The sequence below is a fragment of the Dermacentor albipictus genome, chromosome 2 (genome assembly GCF_038994185.2).
Source record: "Dermacentor albipictus isolate Rhodes 1998 colony chromosome 2, USDA_Dalb.pri_finalv2, whole genome shotgun sequence".
NCBI classification, from domain to species: Eukaryota; Metazoa; Arthropoda; class Arachnida; order Ixodida; family Ixodidae; genus Dermacentor; species Dermacentor albipictus.
The window spans coordinates 162977643-163002727 of record NC_091822.1 but is presented as its reverse complement, the minus strand read 5'-3'; the positions used below and the strand labels follow the sequence as shown (position 1 = coordinate 163002727).

Sequence of the window (25085 nt, the reverse complement as noted above, 5' to 3'; positions counted from 1 at the left end):
CTTGTGAGTGGTACCAGTAAAGAAAAAGTGCCGCACGTTATTATGTCTTTGAGAATATTGCCAACTGCCAATATGGAGTGCACTGTTGTCATGTTTCATCTAGAACTATGAACCTCATTGCTGCTACAGCAATGATCTTTTTTCAGCACTCCCTTAGTTTTACAGACATATTTTTTTTAAGCCCAATCCAAGTGCCTGCTGTACATTTAGTTTTTCCCATACAGTTGACTTCCATTGATTTGGTCTTGACAGAACCCATGGAATTTTGGGGGTTATATATTTGGTAGTTGAAATAAAGAAGGTGGAAAAAAAACATTCATGCACTGCTGCTTCATTTGGCAGTGTTTACCTAATTCTAACGTGTACGCACTGGTTACGGGTTCAAAGTAGAAAGCAATGATGGTAATGTCTTCTACATTACCATCTATTTTGAAAACAAATGTTAAAAAGTTCTGGCGCATTATACACCCTGCACACGACCCCTCAATTACATTGCAAGATACCTCCGGCAACATAATCCCAAATAACCTCTGTGCTACCATACTGAATAGAACATTCACTGAAAGCTTCTCCTCTAGCACTACAGTTCATCTTCCAGATATGCCGCATCACAGATTTTCCATTATGTCACCAATAACTATTGATGCTCCTGGCGTTGCTAAATTAATCGAGTCTTTGAAGCACGATTCATCTCCGGGGTGTGATGAAATTAGTTGTAAATTCCTAAAAAGTACCCGCGCTTATAGTTCAATTATACTAACAAAACTGTTCCAGCAGTCACTTGATTCATCAAGCCTCCCTAACGACTGGAAAATCGGGAAGGTGGTTCCACTTCACAAATCCGGTAATAAGCACTTGCCTCAAAATTATCGTCCCATTTCACTCACTAGCACATGCTGCAAATTACTAGAACATATAATTTTCAAACACATCGCCACCTTTCTTGATGATAACTGTTTTTTTTCCTCTACGCAACATGGTTTCCGTCAAACATACTCCTGCGAAACGCAGCTACTCTCATTCACTGATAAATTGCATCGCATTCTTGACCAGTCATCTTTCGCGGATTGCATATTTTTAGATTTCGCGAAAGCCTTTGACAAAGTATGCCATCAATTGTTGCTTTATAAATTAAGTCATCTTAATCTTGATTCACATGTCTTTAGATGGATTCGATCTTTCCTTCTCAACCGCAGGCAGTTTGTTTTCACTAATGGCTCAACCTCACCGCTTACTAATGTACTATCTGGTGTACCACAAGGATCCGTCCTCGGACCCCTTCTATTCTTAATTTATATTAATGACCTTCCGTCCACCCTGTCTTCTGCCAGCCACCTTTTTGCTGACGACTGCGTAATTTTCCGCGAAATACGTAACCTCAACGACATTAATACTCTCCAGACCGATCTTAATTTGGTCTCTAACTGGTGTAAAACTTGGAAAATGGAATTAAATATTAACAAATGTAAGGTCATGCGTGTTTCTCGCTGCTCTAACACTCCCCCTTCTTCTTATTGTCTTAATGGCATTCCTCTTGATTCCGTCACATCATATAAATATCTAGGCGTACATATATCACGAAACTTAACATGGAATGCCCATACTGAATACGTTACCAATAACGCTAATCGCATGTTAGGGTATTTACGTCGCAACTTCTCTTCTGCTCCTTCGTCTTTAAAGCTCCTACTTTATAAATCGCTAATAAGACCTAAACTTGAATACGCGTCATCTATATGGGACCCTGGGCATGAAAATCTTATATATTCTCTTGAACTTCTACAAAATAACTCCGTTCGCTTCATTTTTTCAAATTACAACCGTACTGCAAGTATCACAGCCATGAAAACTAACCTTTCTCTCCCATCTTTAAAATCCCGTCGGAAAATCAGTCGCCTCACTCTATTTCACAAGGTATATCATCACGTCACGCTACATGACGATCTTATTACACCACCGGAATACATCTCCAATCGCACTGATCATCGGCACAAGGTTGGCATCCAAAAATGCAAATCGAAAGCTTGTTTTCAGTCATACCTTCCCCAGACATCTGTCAAATGGAACCGCCTCCCTCCCGATATTGCAGCCATTGAGGATAATCAACGATTTCGTGATGCACTAACAACCTTTGTTTGTTTTGGAGAATGTTGAAATTATGTCCTAACAAAATTCACTGTATTGTATTTATTGTCTTTGTAACCTGTATTACCCACTCCCCTCTGTAATGCCTTTGGCCCTGAGGGTATAATAAATAAATAAATAAAATAAATGTTTGCACAACAATGTACGCCCGATTTTAATGTTTTTTTTTTTAGCCTAGCTTGCCTCTGATACAGTAAAAGCTAGTTAATTCAAATTCTGCGGGGATGCTAAAAAAATTCGAATTATACAAAATTCGAACTAATGAAAGTAAAAAAAAATTGCTTGGTTAGGCACGTATATAGTTCAACGTGACGTGAGCACGTGCGCACATACGCTACATCACGTTGGCGTGAACAACGTCTATACTTCGAAGCACTGGTGCAGCCAACGTAACCGGATGCGGCTGACGCGGTCCGACGTGCCCGACGTCGAGATGGCTCTTGCTCCATCTGCGCGTTTGTCACCCCGGTTGGCACGGAGAAAAAGAAAGCAGCAGTTCTGCCTGAAAAGCGAAGCATCGATTGCGATAGCAAATTAGTAGATAGCTATACGAAGTAAGGATAATAGTTTTACCGGCCGTGTAAACTTGTACACATTCGCTTCCTAACCAAATGAACTAGTATGGCGCCACGCGTGCACAAGTAAACACGAACACGTCTCACTCGATGACTGCTGAAACTCTCTGAAAAACGCTGGAGCGAGGAACCGCGGCAGTAGCAGCGAGCGAATTGACCTTCATACAGCTCTCGCTTCTACGCAAACGAAGCGCAGAAAGCACATCGCATACGAAGCTACTAGCTTACGTGCACTCTGCAAACATCGCAGATCACCTTGAAGATGAGGCCCACGCGAGCGTGCACTTTGGTCACGACGCACATCAATTTCAAGATAGGGCGCCCGCATGGTCGTGCCGTAAGCAGGAGCCGGCGGAAGACGTCCTCCTCTTCCCTCCCTCTCTTCGCCTCATGCCTATGCCTCGTGCGCAACAGGAGAAGGCGCGCTTCCACATCGCCTTCCTTGCTCGCGCACACGTCACTGAGCCACGTTCGCCGGCTCACCCTAGCACGCTTCTTCTCGCACGTACAGCATGCGGCATATGGCGATGATATTATTGCCCTTGAGCTTTATACAGAACCTCACAAGAAAGAAGCGACCTGCAACAGAGGCGTTGACCATGCCTGGCCAGCGTGGCATGACCATGCCTGGCCAGATTGGCAAATGCATCTCTCTCCGGTCAGGCCTAAACAAAGGGCTGCAGATGGAATAAGCAAAGCTGTTCGGCCCGTGCGGCGACGCCTGTGTCACCAACGTGCTCCTGCGCACTAGCACTCTCCCCATCCACTATGGCGCGGAGTTCTAATTATCGGTGGCCGTGCGGATTTCAGTGTGATTTAGCTGGATGTGTTACATATTGCTTTCCATACATTGCTGGACGAACCGCAGCAGCTCCTTCGAATGACCCGAAATTTCGAATTAATGAGTTGCGAATTAATGAGCTTTTACTGTACTGGCATTGGGAAAAAATGAAACCTTCGAAGCTTACTTAGCAGAATGGAAACTTATTTACAATTAATGTCCATCATCGTGAGTTTCAGATAACGTTTTATTGTTGTCTATGGAACACACATCACACTTCCAGTGCATTGCGTTTTACATCCCACGTTTCTCTAAACACTCTGCTACGATCACAAACAGGGTAACAGCCAACACCTAGACAATTGGCCACGCGGCCAATTTGTACTGCGACGCTTAATCTCAGAACACTGTAAACATGTGGTGAAACTGCTGCCACGAGCTCAGCATGTAAAGTAACTTACTTTTTGATTTAGTCTTTGTGATGGAGGCCTCAAAATCACACACTGCCGTCACTGACCAACACACAAACTTGTTCTCCCGCCATGGTGATGGTGGTCGTACCTTTTGCAGTGGAGTGAGAGGGATCTTGGGATGGCAGCAATGCTGGCTTTGATGGTAGGCTGTTTGTAATGCCGTAAACGCGGTTTTGTTTTGTGTCCAGTTGTAATGTGCAGGCGATTTTCGAACTAAATTTCTTGGAAATATCAGGCATGTGGTAGGATTGGGTAACTACGGTAATAATTCATGGTGAGGTGCTGTTTTTGTTCGAAAATCTGCCAAGGGCAGGGCGTGCGAAGTTGGTGTGCATTTCCTTTTGTAGTGCGGCCATGACTGTGCGTGGCTGTCAGCGCATACGCAGCTCACGAGCACTGTTTTAGAGGTAATCTGCCGTGTGCAAAGAGGGGGTGTGTCGAGTTGGTGCGACATCATGTGCTCTGTATTCCTGCGCATTTAGTATTGGAGGTTGCATAATCTAAGTTTTGGAGATATGTTGAAGCATGAGGCATACGAAGCATTTTCGCCCCTCTGCGGGGAGTTTTCACAGTAGCATCATCCCACAACGAGTGACATTATTAGCCGCGGGGGTGGAGTGGTCGTAAAAGCATGGCTGGCTTCGCTTCATATCATGGATGTGAATATATCATCGGCACGGCACGAAACCATATCTTTCATCAAAGACTCAAACTCAGCAAAATTATTTTTTTTTCATTAAAATTTAATTTTTCCGATTGCCCGACAACTGGTAAGAATTTGCGGCCCCTTCCATGTAAGAAAAATAGATCGGCGACTGTGCTTATTGCATAATAGGCAGAATTTCACTAAAATGAAATTTCGTTCTAAAGAAGCAAATTGCCGATTTTATGCTGTTATATCGAGGTTTTACTGTATTATTTTTGTTTATGGAAGTGAAATGCAGAAACGTCAGTGTCTCGTGCATCGGGGGCATGTTAAAAAGCCACAGGTGGTCAAAATTTATCCAGAGCCCCCCCACTATGGCGTGCCTCATAATCAAACGGTGGTTTTGGTACATAAAACCTGAGAATCTAATCTAATCTCACGGTGTCACCTTGTCCTTCTTGCAGGACAACGAATGTCAACCAAACAATGCGGTAGGTACTCTGCTCAATGGCAGTGCACGAAATATAGGCACTGACACTGAGTGCACACGCAATGTCTTTTTAGACAGCCCAGAAATGTATGCAAGAGTTCCTGCAGTCAGGTCATAGATATCACCAGAACTAGTCTGTCTGAAGTGAGTGTGATTGACGGCCCACTTTACTGCCAGTTGTATACCTTTATGACTACAGTAGCAAGGCAGAGTAGGAACTGAAATACCTTGTTTTTTATATTGCACTCAAATTTTATGCTCGTGCTTGAGAGGTAAACAAAAGTCTAGAACTGCAATTCTGCTACGGATAGTCATTAGTTAACCCTCAGTGATGAATTGAATCTCTGCTTAAAGTAAGCAGCGTGTACCGCATCCGCTAGTGTGTGAGCTGTTGTTGTTCCTCCTTTCACATATACAGTTAGTGTCTGATATTTTGGACCCCCTAGGGGTCGGAATGCGCCTAAAAAATCTGGCAGGTCAAAAAAAAAACGAATGCATGACTTTTACTGCTTCCAAGAGCTCAAATCACCAGAGGCACATGTGAAATTGCTCTGAAGGCCTGCCAGTACACATATTAGGTGTATTGGTGCTCGTAAAGTGACAGAAATTGGGGGGGGTTAATGCGTGTTTAATTAAGGACTGCATGTTGTGTCCTGTAATAGTGGCCCCTTTCCACTCTTTTTATGCTTCACTGCAATACAGCGCGTAAGCTTGATCGCGAAACACCTATGTATTGCGGCGAAGCTAACTTCTTGACACTGGCATTGTGCAACATTTGAGCTTGTCGTGCTTTCAGCTCTTCGAAGCTCATCGGCGAGAATGACAGTGAGCACCATTTTTGACAGCGCCAAATACTTTCTATGAAAAATACGAAACCGAACAGGAAGCTTGGTAGCTAACGTTAAAAGCAGCTAGGCCTCAACCTTGCCGCAGCAGTGAGTGCAGCTGGCAGCGAATCGGCATACAAGAGCACTGGTTCTAGGCAGCAAGACAATAAAACTGGCAGCAGTGATGGCTTTGGTTAATGCTGTTTTGGACCTGCGGTCACAGCAAAAAGTCTGAAAAATCTGATAACGAAAGTTTTCAAGTTCTGAAATTGCAAGTGCTCTCATACATTGGCTCTATGGTGTGCGTGGTAAATCCATGAAGGCACTCAAATTATCGGGCATGTCCGAAAATTCAATAATTGACTCTAGCTCTTTTTCCTACATTGCAAGCCTTGCCACAATACCTATGCTGGTTATGCGGTCACAGGTACCTGTTGCCATTAATTTTGTAAAGAACTGTAAAGTCTTATAAAGAATCACTTCATGCATTATAACTAAAGTGTGCAACTAATGTTGTATAATATTTTTGTATATTTCTTCCAATATGTAGTGCTGTATGATTTCATCAGGAATGTGGATGATGCGCAGTGTAAGCTCTACAGAGAGATTGTAAAATTGTCACTCCGTTTGTTTCATAGTGAATAAGCTTTAGTACACAAATTCTTAGACGTAATAATTAATAAAATAGTAACTTTAATTGGTAAAGCAATTATTGCACCTGATCCACAATTTTAGTTTAAAATTCAGGCATACTGAAAAGTAGCGCAATCGCTAACAGTTTTGCCTGTTGCATCTGAAATGAAGTATACTATAGCCATTTCAGTGAATATATTGAGTGGTCCTTCACACACAGTGTGACGGCCATGCAGATCTTACGCAACAGTGGTTCCACAACAAATGTGAATTCCTGTACTTTTAATGGATCGCTGTGCAAGTCTCAAACTGCTTCAGGTTGAAATTTCAAATTTGTTGCTGGAATTTGGCTTCTTCGCACCTACTGTGCCCTGTAAACTCCTGTGGGTGACTGTACATGTGTAACTGCCTCTACCGTTAAGCTCGTGGGGTTTCGGTGGCGAGCGAACTTGGGAGCCCTTTAACGAGCGAGTCCCTTTTTTATCTTGTTCAGCTTGACAAGCCACCCGCAGAAGACGACAGGGAGATGGCGACCATCGAGGAGGAAGGTTCAGACACATCCCTCGGCGAGAGCACTGCGAAGGGCTCTGCCGAACAGATGCAGAAAACGTTTCTGCTCAATCAGTCGCGTCTGGAGGCGACTATGCGACGTGCCGCAATGAGCAAAGAGCTTGAAGATCTCAACCAAGTGCTACAAGCCAAGGAGGAGCTCGCCAACAAGATGTCCATGAATGACCAGCACCTTGAGGTTGTGAAGCTGCAGTATGAGGTTAGTGCGAGCACCCATGCGCGCGCTTTATTAAAGGAAAAGGTTTCTTTGCCTTTTTCTGCGACTTTCCCACTGCTGCTGCTGCTGTTCGGCATACTGCGTCAGGGGGTGGTTCAGAGCGTGTATATACGTGGAAGAAGTGTGGCAGAGAAGAAAAGAAACGCGAGGAACTCGTTTGGACCGCGCCGCGTCGAGTGTGCACAATGCCCTCAGGAGCTCCCGGTTGGTCGCCACATTAGCCTCTTGACAGCTTACAGTAAGCGCTTACCTTTCTACCAACGCGGAAGTTCCAGAGGGAAGCTAGATAGAATGGAAGAGAGGAGGGGGAGAGGGGGCAGGGAATTGGTACAATCGACACAGTCGCAAAACAAGTGAATAACAGCCTTGCCACTCTTCGCTCGCAATTACCATACAAATACAAGGGGAGGGTGGGATAGGGAAAAGGTAACGTGAAAAGGCAAGGAAATGCTGGATGAGTTCAAGGTACGGTACAATGCATTTCTGCTATTTCTGAAAAAGACTGTGCAAACATCTCTAGCGGAGAACTTATGCACTTACGCAGGGCGTGCAGAAGCAGAGCCACATTAATTAAAGCGCACCACGAGGTCTAGGTGACACAACTGAAGTAGTCGCACATCAAATCAACACTTAGATCCTGCCGCAATAGCTTTGCGGGTATGGCATTGCTCAAGGTCGTGGATTTGACCAAGGCAGCCAATTTTCAATGGGGGCAAAATAAAAAATCCTCGTGCACTTTGATTTAGGGACACGTTAAAGAAGCACCACAGTGCCAAAATTAATCCGAAGTGCACCACTACGGCTTGCCTCATAATCCAGTTGTGGTTTTGGCAGGTACAGCCCCATAATTCAATCGAAGTTTAATGCTTCTGCCACAATGCGATGTGCCATGTGAGGCAATGACAATGCTCAACAGTCTCGGAGGTTATGAAATGTGGTGCACAACAACACATCAAGCAAACACCTCTCCCTTCGTGTTCCATGTACTAACACACCAACAGCAGTGATGCATTCAATGTAACGTTCAACATCAACTTACCACTGTCGTATTGGACAAAACATTAAAAAAATTAAACATTTGTTGTCAACATCACTGCTAATTATCGTCAATTAAAGCAAACAGCACAGAAAACTTTGCACACAATGATTCCCACAGTGCGCGAGATCTGCGTAATTTTTATTTTTATTTTTCTGTGCGGCAAAATACCCATGATGTTAAATTTGCAGAATGAGCAAAAAGAATAACTGGATCCCAGGAGCTCGAGGGCTTTTGCTATGAGGGGTTGTATGTTGTAAATGTCACATCTGACAGTTACACACTTTGTTGTACGTCATTTCTTATTAAATCTACCATATGTCCTACATAATTTGTGCCAAAATTTTTAAATGTAGAAGTGCCACGTAGCTGGACAGAAAAGAAGGTGATGTTGTTTGCCTTTGCTTGGAGAAAGTCAGACTTTTTTTTTGTATTTCATCTAATTACATAATCAGTTATTGTTAATCAACTTGTCAAATAATATAATCAGAGCATTAAAGTGTCGGTGAGAAAATTGTTAACCATTCTGAAAAATTCCTGATTTAGCTTTCTGTTGCTCAATATGGGCTGTATATAATTGTTGCCAGCCTGAAAGAAAGCCCGTGATACATGAAAAAGTGCCACGCAGCAATTTTCGCCAATTTCTTAACTTAGCAATAACAACTTTCAAGTAGGTATTTTTAACCCACTCAGTATGGCCAGAAAAGCTCTGAACATTTTTTGCGCAGAAGAGGGCTTGCGCTTGCATTGTAAACAATCTGACCGAACAAAAGATGCAATGCCCGTGTTTTCTTAAATTCATGCTGTGATGAGCATGTCAAGCATCTAGAAGGCACAGAGCAACTTTTCTTGCGGCTAATACTATGGGAATCGGAGATACTAATCAACATATGGTTGTGTACGGGACAATGAAATTAAAATAAACCTCCTAAATTGTTGGATAAAATGATGGCCCTTTTACTGTTTCACTCAGCCTCGCTGCACTGAAGTGATGACGTGTGATCCAAATTTTCATGCAAAAACGATGACAGCTTCAGCGCTTCCAGTGGTGGCCCTCCTACCAAATGTTGAGGTTCAACTAGATTTCTCCTTCAGTCAGACCGTTTTACAACGAAATCAGAGAAACCAGGAATATCCCTCGTTATACAGGCCAGTTTGTCCTAAAGTTTATGTCCCTTATATCATTGAATTGTGGCAAAATAAGCATATTAAAACAAATCAAGCTTTCTTGTCACCATACGAAGATGTTTGCTTTAAAAAAGCGATTGTGCACACAAAGGCTTGTCAGCTTACTCAATCGGCAATCTGCCAAAGACACAGGAATGGGGCAATGATTTATTGAACACAGTTCATCTAGCATCGCAGCGTATAAGCAGGTCAAAGTAGTAGATAACTTATTGTGCTGTGCGAAAGAGCTCTATTCTAAACCCACGAACATGATTGCATTGCTCATTGGTAGTTTGTGTTTAAATACTAACAGTCGACTTCTGTTAATTAAACCCTGATGGGACCGGCAGAATTAGTAAAATTATCCAGCAAGTCAAGCTATAAGAAGACGCAGGAAAAAACATTCGAACACACTGCTTCTCTTTCTTTTTTTTTTGGTGGTAATTACCGAGTTTTAATGTGCCCCTAAATCTTGTGCACGCGCAGTGTTTGTGGTTTTTTGCACCAAACCTTTGATTCCGGCAATCGGAAATATATCTGCTGTTCATGCTCTCAGAATGGAAATTTATTTACGCTAATGTCTATTGTAGTTAATCTCGAGCAGCTTTTTTTTTATATGGCCTACATGTCATCCTTCTGAACTGTTTTTACAAATAAGTACAGTTGCCGATAGATTTTTCTTACACTGAAGGGATCGCAAAATTTTCTGCAATCAGAAAAAACAAGTTAGCAGTCAGAAAAAACAAGTTAGGATGAACAAGCAGTCAGAAAACAAACAAACAAGCAGTCAGAAAAAACAAGTTAGGATGAGAAAAAATATTCCTTTTTGTTTAATTTGAAATGAAAGATACCATATTTACACGATTGTAAGTTGAATCGAATGTAAGTCAACCCCCCCATATCACGTGTGACAGAGGAAATAAAGGGAATACGCGCGGGTGCATTCCATAATGAAAATTTATTAGTAGCTGGCATGGTCACTGGACTACTCGTCTTCACTTGTGCCATCGTCCTCGCTAGTGCTGCCATGGTCATTGCTGCTATGGTCCCACAGCACGCCGTTGTCCAGCGAAATTCCGCGTTTGCATATAAAAGTGCATTTGCACACATACATAAGTCCACGCCAAAAACACCCAACCACACACAGCCATCAGGTAGGCTCTTTTGACATGTCCGGTTGGCGTATGTTCGCGGTCTTCTCCAGCCAGCCACTCATACTCATGGCAGAGCAAGTCCTTAAAAGGCGAAGATCCTGATCGAAGATCATGACCATGTCGTACGTCACTGGCAGGGACTGGTCACGCATTTCAACGATGTACGCCACAAGCTTGGCCTCCAGTGTTGAAAAGCATCCCGACTTCGGCCCATGGAAATCTCTTAGCTTGCCGTCACAGGTGAAAATTTTGCTTCACTGCAGTTGCCACTCTCGCACCACCCATTAAGAAACATCAAACTTGCGGCCCGCTGCGCAGTTATTTATTTCTTCAGTGTAAAGGATGGCAGCCCTCTTGAATGCTGCTGTGGACGAGCCCCAAATGTTTACTGAACTCGGAGCACTCATTACCACTGAGGAAGCACGGAAGTAGCATGTGGCCGGCAGTCAAATCGACCGCATGAAACTAGAGCTGCACGGAAAGAGAAACATGTGAGCGGTGTCTGCTCTTCCATGAACTATCGATACTTCCCACAAGTTCCACTGTTCCTAGGGTGTCACCATAAATGGAACAGCGGCACTTCCACGAACTATTAACAACCCCCCATGAGGGCTGTGTGTGCTGTAAAACTATAAAAAATGTTAAAAGACCCTTCTAAAAAGCGAACAAACGCGTGGGATAGCGGAAAGCTACATCTAGGGCTGTAGAGCAAACATAAAATTGTAACTACGTTGTAGCTCCCTTGATATCTCGTTGGTCTCGCTTTTTTTTTTTTCGGTGCCATGTTTTGGTTTCGATTGTAAGTTGACCCCCCACTTCAGATTTTCAAATTTAAAAAAAAATAGGTCGACTTACAATCGTGCAAATACGCTACGGTTTCAAGTTGTGTCAATTGGGCATGGGCAGAGGCATGCAGGCTCTACGTGCAGCCTGCATGCCCTGTTTTAGAGGTAATGTGCGACGCGAGCAGAGACTAGGCAAGCTCGCTGAGACGACATGGCATAGTGCGCTGTCTTCCTGTGCATTTAATGCTGGAGGTTGCATAATCTTGAGTTTGGAGATGCGTTGAAGCGAGAAGCAGCCGAAGCATTCGCTCCCCGCACTGCCGGCGATACTACAGTCAAACCTCGATATATCGAACACGGATATATCGAATTATTGCGTATATCGAACACTTTTTGTATCACGTGGAAAATCGCATGCATATATATTTTTTCATTTCGAACGGGGCCGGATGTAAAATGGATATATCGAACTCTGCCGCCCCAGACCAAGTGCGCTCTGTTGACAGGAGGCGAGCTTTCCGGCAACACTCTCGAAGATAGCGGTGGCGCGATGGGCGTTCCAGACTGCTGCGTACGACAGCTTCCACATTGGTTGCGCCGAGAGCGCCATTTGAACGTAGCGGAGTACACACGCGGCGGCTTGGAGCCAGCCACGGCCGGCCTGGGCCGGCATCTTTATTCTATGAGGCCGGTCTCGAGGGTAGCGCACGCGCGCTGCCCGGCCATGAGCCAGCCCGGCCGCCTCAATCACGCGCGCCCGCGCCCCCGCCGTGCGCGCGTGATCGAGGCGGCCGTGGAGCCAGTTGGAGCGCTTTGTCGGTGCTGAGCTACACAGCATGTGCATTGAGGACTTCGTTGGCGGTGACGACAGCACCGGAACAATGGCGGAGTTAACAGACGTGGAGATCGCGGCAGAAGTGACTGCTGAGCGGCCAAACGAAGACGCTGCCGAGGCTGATCCAGCAAGCGCTGATGTTGCACCACTCCCGACTGCAACTGAGGCTGTAGCTGCTTTGGCCATTGTACGCCACTACTGCGGCGCAATAGAAGGCACAGGACCGTCTCTTGTGGACCGTTTGGACTATGTTGAAGACGCCGTGGTCAAGCACGCAGTTGCCAATATGAAGCAGGCTAAGCTGCTTCAGTGCTTTCAGCGAACGAAATAAATACTTTGTTTGAAGCTTCATGTGAGTATCTATTGCGCCACGATTTGTTCATTGATTGATTTGTGCTAGTTTTTGACGCGTTTTCTACGTGATTTTATATATCGAATTCTGGCTATATCGAACTATTTTGTGATCACCGCGCTGTTCGATATATCGAGGTTCGACTGTATCAGCCACAGGGGACGGAGTGGACGGGAAAGTGTGGCTGGTCTTGCTTCATGCCGCTGACATGAAGATATCGCAGACATGGCACGAAACCGTATCTTTCGTCGTCGACTCTCAAATTCTACAAAATGTTTTTTTTTTTTTTCCCTCAGTAAAAGTTGCTTTTTCAGATTTTCCAATAATACGGAAAGTTTTGTGGCTCCTTACATTTTCAAATATCAAAATTCATTATAATGAAGTGAAGTTCCGATTTTACGGACTCTAGGTTTAACTGCATTTTATTTTCAGAGCCATCGACACTCCCTCTCATGTTATATATTCATTATCCCATTATGTTCGTGCTTTCAAGCTTTTGAAATGGCGTGGAGAGTTGCAAGTACCCTGCAAAACTAATGGCCCCCATTGTGCACTGAAGCAAAAGCTGGCAAGTGTAGCTGTGCTTCATCAGTTGTGTTTATCGCATAACATTTCTTGTCCATTTCTTTGTTTTACACAGGCAAACAATCGTGAACTTGAGCGTGAGGTAGCTATTCTCAAGAAAGAACGTGATGACCTCTCTGCCATGCTATCAAGCCAGCAAAACACTAAAAGGTTAGTTTCTGCACATTTGCGTTAGCGGTTCATGTGGAATTTATATGCTCTCTCTTGTTCTTTGAGCTCTAAAGTGAAGATAATCAGCATTGTGGTAGTGTGAAACACACTAATATATGAAGTGCCAAAACTACTTTTTCTTGCCTAACATCTTTCTATCAAAGTGACACTATTTCACTGAAGGCTGTGCAGGACATGTAGCATCACACAATATTCAATTCATAATATGGTATAAACTTCATATGAAATAAATTTCTGATGTTTGTGAGGCCTGATCAGCAAAGACCTCTTCTTCAATAAACCTAGCACTGGATACCCCGCAAGTAGGCTTATCTGCATGAGCACCTACGAAGAAATGTGCCGGGGTCATGCAATACGCTTGTGCCTCCTCTAAACTGACATACCCACCGACAGCTTCATGCTGATGTTGCATGACTCTCATGCTGATATTGCTAACGCTTGCCCATAAAACTTCCACCCCATGTGTGGGCTGCGTGGCCCCCTTGAGTTCTTTCTAGCCATGATGATGCACTTCTAGCTATGGCTACAACACTTTGACTACGATAGATTAGCAGCTGCCAGGATTGTGCAAATTTTAGCTCCTTTATATGTCACTCTGACTAAGAAGAGATGGTTTTGTACACCAGAAACAAGGATGCTGATGTTGGCTAATGAATTGTAGAGACTCTATTACATGCTGTGTTCGCTCGATTCTAATACGCACTTGAATCTGACGTGCACCCAATTTTCACAGGTGCCGAAAAAATAAAGATGCATCTGAATGTAACCTGCCACCAATTTATAAAATAAAAATGTAGGATACTCATTCGTTTGCAGCCAGAAGAGCGACACTGGCTTGGCGCTCTTTGGCCGCACCTGGCCCTTGCGCCACTAAACACCGCACATTCAATTCAACGAACGAGACTTGAGCAATTTACCGTCGCAGAAGCGAAAATTTATTTTCATGAGCTTTCATAGTGACTGTGTCGGTCGTCACCATTTGTGCTTCAGTGGCCACAGATACCCAGCACACAGGAACAGCATTCTCGAGCAATCACTTCTAGAGATACGACTGTCACTTTCATGGGATTTTACCCGACTCTGCACTGAACTTGTCGAAGTGTGTGGCTGACAGCGTTTCCAGCACGGTGCCAGCAATGCTGGCAGCCAGTTAAGCCAATGCGTCTGGCACCTATTTATGCAAAATTTCACTGATTGCCCAAGAATGCCGCTATAGGCCGTAGTTTAACACAAAATGAACTCGCAACAACGTTCACGTAAACATGCTCTGTCGCCATTTGTGATGGTGATTACGCTGCCTCTGACGGCTCTGACAGTGGACTGTCGCCAGCGCCACAAACGTAATTTTGGTTTCCTATCCCACTGTAACGTGTAGGTGACTTCCAGACTTAATTTCTCTGAAAAAAATGTGTGCCTTAGCTTCGGGTACATACTGTATCAGGTTTAATGTCAAGCTTGTTTGGTATATTTCTTAAATAAATTGATACAGCCACACCGCCTCGCTGAGCAAAAGTAGCTCTACCTGCGAGAGCTTGTTTGACTCCTCAGTCTACCATAAGAGTGCCCATTCTCGTGATGGGCAAGATTTGCCAGCAGTGCATTCCGCCAAACATTGACTGACCCTAAACAATGACATTTTGAAATTGGTTCTTGGTCTTTGTCGCCAATTTATAGTGCGGCTGGGAACAAGGTAGCAGAGCAGCGACGCAAGCGCATTCAAGAGCTGGAAGATCGCGTCGGCCAACTGCGCAAGAAGGTTGAGGAGCAGTCCCGTATGATCAGACTCAAGGAGGATGCGGAACGCAGTGCCAAGAAGCTCCAGCAGGAGATCACGGTGGGTCTCGCGTCACAGTTGCAGTGTTGCCCTTGTTTTGAAGTGATGCTTTCTTTGTGCATTTGGGAAAAGTTTGATGCTGGGTACAGTCGCTGGACTGGGTTATTGCGGCAATTACTTTACTCCATTTTTGGGGTTCCTTCTGGGGCTACTTTCATCAGATGCTAAGGAAAAACACTCACTCAGCTTAGACTGATCAAGTATTCTTTCAAAGCTGTTAAATTTTATGATTAGGGGTTCAATCAATCAATCAATCAATCAATCAATCAATCAATAAATAAATCAATTAACCAAGAAGTGAGCTTTATTTAAACAAGTCAAGGAATGTGTACAAAAATAGTTGGACCAATAGCCTGTGTGGCTAGTAGCTGGTCCAATACACAAAAGTACATATACAGGTCAGCCAAATACATATCTGCTCAATGAGTAAGAACATTATTTACATGAACAAGTACTTTTTTTTTTGATGTAAAGCTATTACATTTGGCTAGACAAGAAGAAGCGTTTGCATACAAGATCAAAATTTCTGGTTACTTTTATTTCCACAGGCACAGTGTTCCAAGTTATAGTGCTCTAATAAAGAACTCTAATAATTGTTCACCATATACATTACTGCACTAAGGAAGGTTTAAGTTAAAGCTAGTTGCTTGCCTGGTGTTTGCACGTGGGAAGTTAAATATGGTGTTGGGTAAGGGAAAGTTCGTGTTGAGTATTCTTGTGAACTAAACAAGTGATCTTATAATTTCTTAAAGGGACACTAAAAGTTACTATAAAGTCAACGTGGACTGTTGAAACACCATCCCAGAAACCATGAAACGCTTGTTTCGTGCCAAGGAGAGACTTAATTTAAGAAAAAATGCCTTCTGAAGCGTCCGCGTACCTCTAGCGCAGTTCAAATCGCCCGCCCTCCGATCGAGGAGTACTGACATCCTGGTGTCATAGTGACGTTGCGCCATTGGTGAGTAGAACGGCGTCCGCAGATGGCGCTACGGCTTTTCTGCGCAAAATGCAAACACGCGGCCAGAAACATAGCCAAGACAGTGCCGACAGCAGAGCGAAAACGGGAGTATGGTGGTTAGCGAAAGGAGAAACGCGCGACCATGGGGCCCTTGCATTGCCCAGGGGGCGCTGCGAGAAAGGTGTTAAAAAGCGCCCTCTGTCCTAAAATGGGTCGTACCAAGCTCGGTCGTCTGCTTCGGAAAGCACGTTTACAATATGGACCCGCCACTTTCGGTTGTGTTGTAGCACGGCCTGCTGCGTATATCGGGCGCCGAAGATTTTTTTCAGGGGTGGCACGGTGCGTAAAGGCAAGAAATTATGCAGTGCCGAATACGTGTACGCCGTTCAAGAATTAGGTGGCGAAGTTTTAGCACGGTGTCAATCGCAAGTGAAGCGAGTCGCGTACGAAGTGGAACTACAGGTAAGGTTTGCATGCTAGCTGCTAGATTCAGGCGCACAAACGCGAGGAAGTGCGTGCTATAAATGAATCCACAGCAGTGATAAGCAGACATCATGTGTACGGAACTGCTCGAGCACACGACGGTACGCGCTGCGATGTACGAACTGCTCGAGCGCACGATCGTACGCGCCGCTACGGCAGTGGTCTTTCGACATGCCGCCAAACGGCGGGCCTCCTGCAATCTTTGTTGACTGCATGCCGCTAAACGGATGCAATGGATATGAGCTCGCACTTATGTGCGATTCGCGCTGTAGCGCGAGCTTGTGCGCTGCTCGCTTGATGTAGCTTTTAATGACAGCGCTCGAACATCGATGTGCTGCAATCAATACTACCTTGCTGCGCTGCCTCAACGTGCTGGCTTGAGATCAAGGATGAGCGCATTTAACTCTCTTAACCTGTGTTGCTCGTAGTGGAGTAGTGAATTGTCATCGAATGAGCAGCCCGACCATTTGTGCTCATTTGCACACACTTCACCACTTCGCATCGGTTGAATTATTAATTGTCGCTGTGGCCGGGTCTCGAATCGTGAATTACCAGCCATGCCTGCTGCTATGTCGGTATGCTGTCGGTACTGTAGGTGCAAAAAAATGAAATTTCGAACGCAGATAATCGAGCAAGCTTCAAGACAGGCGAAGCAGTCAGCATGGCACGAAGTTTTGCTTACTCAGCGCGACGAACTGCAGCTATGCAGCGCGCCCGACGCTCCACTTCGTGAGGCCTTGAAGGAAAACGGTAGAATCTGATGTTGGGATTCAGGCCTTCTTCTTCACGGCAGCCCACGATGCAGAAGTAATGACTGTGACGCCTTTTCGAGGCTAGGCTAGGTCTCTCCGGATCGGCATCACCGATTCCTTCTGCTCCCAGCATTACGTCCCATGGCACAGGGAGAGTCCGTTTTCGTTAAACTATAGGCTGCGGCGAGCTCGCAGCGTGGTCGGCGTGGTCTGTGAGAAGTGACGAGCCTTTTCGCACTCGCAACAGGGCATAAAAAAGTGCAAATCGACGCAAAACTCGGCCTAGAAACGTGCTTCACCACAGCCAGGGCTCAATACAACCCAAGCTGGTACGACCCAGATATCGTTTCCCGCACCGCCACCAGGCGCTGCTACTATACCTCAAACTCCAGCGCAAGACGCGCATAAGCTGGTACTTCATTCTATGACGCAAACGTAGACGCTCGTCGCAATGGATCCTGACACCGACAGATTGGCTCGCGATGGTGGGCTCAACTTCAGCGATTTGAGCACTGACGAGCGCGACCTGCTGCTGAGGGCTCGCGCTTCCGGCGTCGTTGCGTACTACGACGGTGGCCTCGACACCGGCTCTCCAGAGCGGGAAAGCATTAAGGGCCTCCCACGACATCACATGGACGTGGCATTCTCGCTGCTTGTTTCAAATGAAAGTTTCGCGAGCCAGCAGAGCCCTCACAGCACAACGCGATAACGAAAGTACTGAAACTCCAAAGCGTGCGCGGCGCAGAGTCGAGCGCGCAGAGTCGAGCGAAAACAAAACCTTTCGAACACCCATATTACTGAAGGGTAACGTCAAAATGTTATTTTTTCTTAGAATCGAATAGACGTAGACAAGTAGCATTGTTTTCCGTCTTATAATCGAATGAAATTATATTTTTAATACGAGTAGTTGAGTATTAGTAACACAAATTATGAGGAGTGCTTTCGTCTTCGGGATAGTACCGGAATGTCGCTGGAGGGTCTCAAATCGTGTCATGCATTTACCTCAATTTCTCGGTTACTGAAGCTCTGTTCGTGATTATATTGATGCCTTAGACATTCTAGAACATTGCTCTACCACTTTAACTTGAGTTTCTGGTAACCTTTAGTGTCCCTTTAACGCCGTGAAAGAAAGAAAGAATACGAAGGTCAGTAAACAGAACGCTACTTGGGTAATGAACAGAGGAAAATGTTATTATTCTTAGGGCGCGTTTTTGCAACTGCACCATAGGTGTTAAGTAGGGGTTGATTATTACAAGAGAAAATAAAGGGTAAACTAAACTTGAGTCCCCTGGTAGCTTTGCCTAAACAGCATGTCGTAACAGGTAAAAAAAAAGAACAAAGCAAATGGACAGGTAATGCCCTGTCCTCATTTCTTTTTCTTCTTTCTTTCTTTTCAGTGTTGCATTGCACTGCCCAGGCAAATCTATGAATCCACACCTGTTTGCCCCACATTTCAATTACTCTGCTAAACTTCAGTAATTTTAATTGTGCGCTGGAGTTCTGCACCATTGCAGCAGAGTGATGTCGGAGATTTGAAAGTACTTTCTCATAATTCGGCTGTTGCAGCCAAGAAATTCTCAAAAATACGATGTAGTCCTTCTCTACCAATAAAAAAAAATTAACTAGGCTCGAGCAGACGCTTGTCGGCATTTGTTAGAGCGAACTGAGGCAGGAATTTCAATGTGCCACTTTTGATGAATACCCGGTGTTCACTTGCGAAGTGCATAGCAGTGGTCTCTTGTGTTCCTCCTCTTCAGAACATGAAGCAGGTGCGGGTGCAGCTCATGAAGCGTATGAAGGAGGAGTCTGAACGCCACCGGAGGCAGCAGACTGAGCGCAACCGTGAGGTTCGAGCACTGCGCGTGCGCGAGCAGCAGCAGTCGGTACAGATGGCACGCATGGCGTGCCAAAATGAGCTGCGCATCAATGTGCTGCAAAGGCGTGTGGAGGAGGCCCTGGCGGCCAAAAACCGCCTCGAGGCCGCTCAGCGTCGCCGCCTGGAGAATCGTGCCAATGACCAGGGCTTTGACAGCATGGCAGCACGTGTCAAGGCAAGGACTATTTACCTCTCGTTTTCTCTCTTCTTTAACCGTTGCCTGCATATTCTAAAGCATTTTCTTTCGTGTAGAGGAGACTGCTAACAAGCTTATTGCATTGAACTTGACAAAACAGAACACGTTCACTATGGAAGAAAGCCGACCCCAAGTGTTAGGGGTTGCCTTGTCAGTGGACTTTACTTTGCTCCAACATATAGGGTGAAAAGTGCATCGTGATGCAATTTTGCTTTAATACAGCTACAACTATACTTTGTAGACAGCCATTAATGTCTTTTCGTAATGATATACGATTGCTAGCCCCTATATTCGGTATGCAATAATCCCAGAGGGAAATCAAATGCCGCAGCTTAGCATTGGAATATCAATTACTAGAATAGTGCTTACCACACTAAGCTATACCACACTTGCGCTTAAAGCTGGTAATTTTTCTTTGGTGTGTGCCGATATATAGTCTACTGAGTGTGATTCTTCAGCATGAGACCTATATAGCAAATAGCAGTGAGTGAGGTTCTCACTTACATTTTTGCAAGAATTGCCGTTCGAACTGGAATAAAGTGTTCTTTTATATTGGCACAGAGCATACAGTTATTGCAAGAAGATAACGCACTAGACAAAGTTGAAGCACATGCATGTACTGCTCCTGCCTGAATCTTGCATTCCCTTACTGTACTTTAGCATGTGACATTGTGCCAACTATTTTCAAAGCTTTGATGAGGACAGGATCATTGCATCACTGCACGCTAATGAGCACAAGAAGATTTGATGACCGCCGCGACATTTAAGTGAATCTGTAAGCAGTACCCGAGTAATGACAAGAAAAACAAGTTGCATTGGCAAAACGACTATGGGTGAAAACATTGAGCAAGCACATGCATATACTGGCAAGGCAATACACAACTGCAAATTTTTACTGCATCAAGACACCTTCCAAGACCGAAAACTGAGGTACATTCTAACAACTGCATGAAGTAACACTGCTTAGTGGACACAAGAATAGGAAGACTCTTGGTGCGTCATTGTCGTTAACAACACCATCTTGCAAGTAGTAGTTCTCCTGCACTGTGATGTCATGAAAACGAGCAAATTGGCTGGCGCATCTATACAAGTTGGACAGTAGTGGAGTTGCTCTGTAATTGCTCTCTCTCTCTCTGTAGAGAGAGAGAAAATTCCTAGGTTTTCACCAGCAATAGCCACTTTTTTGTTCTGTTCAGCTTAGCTTCTGGCTGTTCCTGTTCAGCTCCTAAGCTCTCTTCTCTCTTTCGCTGCAGAGCTGGCTGCGAAGCGAGCTTCTCGTTGTGTCCGAGAGCAAGAAGCTAGAGCAACACCTGACTTCACTCATCGAGGAGCGCAAGGCCATTGCCATCGAAACCCACATGGTCGAGAAGCAGCTGAAGGACCCCGACATGGTAAGGCGTTGTCGATATACTTCACCAGCCGGCATGCAAGCCACTTGGGCAGCAGCGGAAGCTCTATGTAAAGTACACGATCTGCTGTTTAAAGAGAAACTTAAGTTGAGCTGTACAATAAAATAAATGGAGTTTGAACTAAGGAGAGCCTCTTTAAATATAGCGGCTGGTCGAGCTGATCGAAAACAGTCACTGGGCTGACGTTGAATACACCTTATCTTTCCTTCATTAGCACGCGACTTGTGCCAAAAGAAGCCTAGGTTCCACATAAAGTCCAAGTGCGATAAGACCGTGCCTTGCACTCTGTTCTGTGGTTGCAAAATATTTATTTTTCAGTATATTTAGGTACAATGCCTGTGCTGACTAGTGCAAAAATAGACAACTATCAATGACAAATGATCAATTTTAAACACAAGATCACCAATTGTCATTAAAAAAAAAGCACTGCAAGAATAGCCTCTCAACAATATTAGAGCCTGGTTGCAAACAATTTCTCCAAGAAAGAATAACTGCTGTTTGACTAGCTTTACAAGAGTGCTGAAAAAAATTGTTGCCAAGAAAAAAAGACAAGTTGTGCAAAAAGAAAAGTTATTGAAGGACTTGTGAGCAATAGACACATAAAACACCACCACACAGCACAAAAGACATCACATCATGAATAACCAACTAGCCCAAGCAACCACCCGAGATCACTGGCTGTAACGACCAAGATGAAACTGCTACATAGCTAGACTGACAACACTAAATGGCAGACTGCAAGCAAAGACTGTAGATTGTGATGTAGAATTCTGCCGCAAAAGCGAATACAAAACTTGTAATACCCTTTTTGTTTCAGCATTGCTTTGAAAATTTTTGTTGTTACACTTATGATAAGTGACACAATTGACTTACATTTATTCGACTCTAGTTAAGTTGATCTTTTGGTTAATTCGATCCTGACCGAAAGTCTCAGCCGGCGCCCTTGCATTTCTATGGACCCAAAATTTTGTTACATGTTCCTAAAATTGGTCTTCACCGAAACTTTACCACTCAGTATGCATGTGCCTGACCCCTGTATTGACTGAAATATCGACCGCTTTAGTGGCAGCGTCCGTTTTGGCTGAGTTTAGGAGATAGTAAACCCATTGAACACATGTTATCTCCAGTCGAAAACGGCCACTTTTGACTTGCCCTGGGGAGATTGTCAAGCAATAACAGTAGTTCACAATATCTTAAAATCGTATTTACCAGATTATAATGCGTGCCTTTTTTTTTCCTTAAAATAATACCGAGCTGAAAACTGCCTGCGCAGTGCAGTTGGATACGAAACCAAAACCACCTTCACGGAGTGTATATGCTTTATTGCATAACAATGACGTATTGCCGCAAAGCTGATAAGAAACCGGTCGCCATTGTGCAACACATATATTGATTGCTAGAAAATCCGGTGCTCATTATATTTATTCTGTGTTTAGGAGCTTTAATGTCATTTGTGTTCTCTACTTTGGACACACAGAAAACGGGTGCTCATTTGATTCGGGGATGTGTTGACGTTGGGCAAATAAATCAGTGTTGTGTTTCTGAGTTTTTTCTGCATCTTGTGTAATTTGACCCGCCGGATAATTCAACAAGTTTTGTCGGTTCCATGTAAGTCAAATTAAGAGAAGTCGACTGTATTTTGCTTAGCAGATGGAGAACAGAAACGAGGCTTAAACAGTCTGCTGCTCCGGACATTCTGGTCAGTTTGCAGTATTCAAAAATACCAAGTAGTTGATTTTAGAATCCGAATCAAATGCTAGGCACTAACTATTCGTATTTGAAAGTGCAAACAGTCGCCCATTCCTAAACGCACGGTCACTTTTTGTCAGAATAATGAAACACTTATAAGGGGTGAACAAGGCTCCAGCTTTAACATGTCAATGCACAAATGCTGGGCGTGCGGAACCAACATCGGTGGAACTCGCACAACAATGCAGCTTTACAATTAAGCTTGCTGGGCTTGACTTGTCCTGTACTTTGGGTGCTGTCAGTGCTGGATAAACTAGACTTCGCTAGTTTTGGTTTCGAGGAGATGCCTGCAACATGGCCGCTTACGCTTTGGCAATGTTTAATGTTTCTTGTACAGGCATGAATTATCGAATGGAGCGCTGTAAGGCGTCTGAAATTTCTGGTGCCCTCATACATTGTCTATGGGACCAGTGACACAATAGCAAGGAAACGGAGGTATAGAAGCTTTGCACAGATATAGAGTGGAATCTCATTAAACGGAAATTGCTTAAACGTAACTGCCACTTAAATGGAACGTCACCCTGGAACTACTGATCAACGGAATGTTTTTCTCTGGTCCCTTGACGTTCCGTAAGGAGAGTTGGCTGTAGTCCAATCCTTCTATGAGCCAACATAGATATAAAACTTGCTTTACAAAATTGAGAACATGTTTAACTGTGTTAATGGCACACCAGAGATGTCATCATGTATGCAGCACATGTCACAGAATTGAAATGTGGTCACCGTGTTGGCTCAAGGGCAGCGGCATTCTGCTGCTGAACACGACGTTGTAGATCCAATTCCATGCTGCTACAGCCGCATTCTGATAATGCGAAAATGCAATACCACTGATATGCCTAAAATAAGCTGCACACAAGGTCAAAATTATTTTGAGGCCATTCCCACTATTGCATCGCTCGAAGTTCCAGTGCCGCTTTGGGACAGTGAACTCCATGAATCAATCAATCAACAGAAATGAAATAGCATACAGAGCATAGTTTATTGTATGGGCATGATCCTCTTTGACAAGGAAGTCTGACGACTTCACTGGTCATTGATGTATATTTCTGAAAAATCTTATTTATGCTAAAAGTTTTTTTCTAAAGGAAGCTATTCCACATAGTCCACTACAGGGCGGAGGTGCATCTTAGGGATCATCGGCTACCCAGATCTTGTCAACAAATCCTATGCCTACAAATTTCATAATCTCGCTGCTCTAGTTAATCATTTGATCTCTTGACTGATTATTTAACACATCATGCTTGCCAATCAGATACTTTTGTTGCACTTCAGGCTGAAGACAAGGCCGAGTGCAATGCGCGTCTCCAAGAGCTCAAGCGCTCGCTGCAAGAGCACAGTGACAAGATTGCTGAAATCCAGCGAAAAATCCTGGATGTGGAACCTGGTGAGTCGGGCACAGTCCCGTAGCTTTTGATGCCAAATCTGCAGTATACTTGAACACTGAAAATAGTATGTGATGGTATGTTATGGTATGCTTATTCAAATGTAGATAACAACTTGATGCATAACCATGCAAACCTTTTAAAAGATTGTGCCTCACACTGCTTTGATCTTGCTGATATCTTACAGGAATTGTTTTATCCTATTCAGGTGCCAATATTTTCTGTCCATTCAAAATTTAGTTTCAGTGCACTTCTTGCATCTTCATAATCATGAAAGGCAAAGAACTGCAGAAAGAGTTCAGTATTTTCTTCCGTAAGTTTTGTGATGTTTACAAAGTATGGATGCCATGCGAGAACTCTCTAGAGGAATATAAGATATGAGAACATCAACTATGTCATGTCTAGTACTTGGAAAGAACTACTAATCCAGACTCTTGAAAAATAAGCCTGATGGTTTAACATTGTTAAAAACAAAAATATGAACCCGTGACATGACGGCATGCTGACATAAGCAAACACGTAGCCATCTGCCATCCAACTCATTTTATTTAGACACTTTACACATATTTTTCAAACTTGCAGCACGTCAAACTAGAAGTATGTTTAAGATGTACGTGACACATATTAAATACCAATATTCATCACTTTTGATGGCACTACATTGGCTTGTACAATTGTGTACACAACACCTCAATTTAACTGAAGTCGACGGAAGGGGTCGACGGTAGGGGCTATGATCCTAATTGTTGAGTAGACTTGCATTAATTCAACTTTGGTTAGCTAGATTTTTGGTTAATTGAATCCCTGCTTAATTCATGCACCTGTGCCAATATGTCTTTGTGGCCACAACATTATTTTGATCCTGAAATTGGCCCCTTACTTAATAAGCATACATATGCCTGGTGACCGCAATAGTAACCTTATTTTCATCATCTTAAAGGTCAAACTAACCTTTAAAGGTCAATTTTTTTCATCAAATGTGTCACACCAGGGTTGATTTCTTC

The 25085-nt window shown here is 44.1% G+C and overlaps 1 protein-coding gene across 5 annotated transcripts in view; it reads left to right on the top strand.

The window, feature by feature from the left end:
* LOC139056239 (chromosome-associated kinesin KIF4-like) overlaps positions 1-25085 on the top strand; it is a 100940-nt gene that overhangs the window by 45983 nt on the left and 29872 nt on the right. For 4 of the 5 annotated variants that reach the window (XM_070534295.1, XM_070534297.1, XM_070534296.1 and 1 more), the window contains 7 exons: positions 5085-5111; positions 7064-7339; positions 13327-13421; positions 15117-15276; positions 19227-19520; positions 20795-20932; positions 23972-24083. In XM_070534295.1, coding sequence (XP_070390396.1) covers positions 5085-5111; positions 7064-7339; positions 13327-13421; positions 15117-15276; positions 19227-19520; positions 20795-20932; positions 23972-24083 — 1102 coding nt within the window. The remainder of the gene's footprint in view (positions 1-5084; positions 5112-7063; positions 7340-13326; positions 13422-15116; positions 15277-19226; positions 19521-20794; positions 20933-23971; positions 24084-25085) is intronic. The other variant, XM_070534298.1, reaches the window with a different exon arrangement.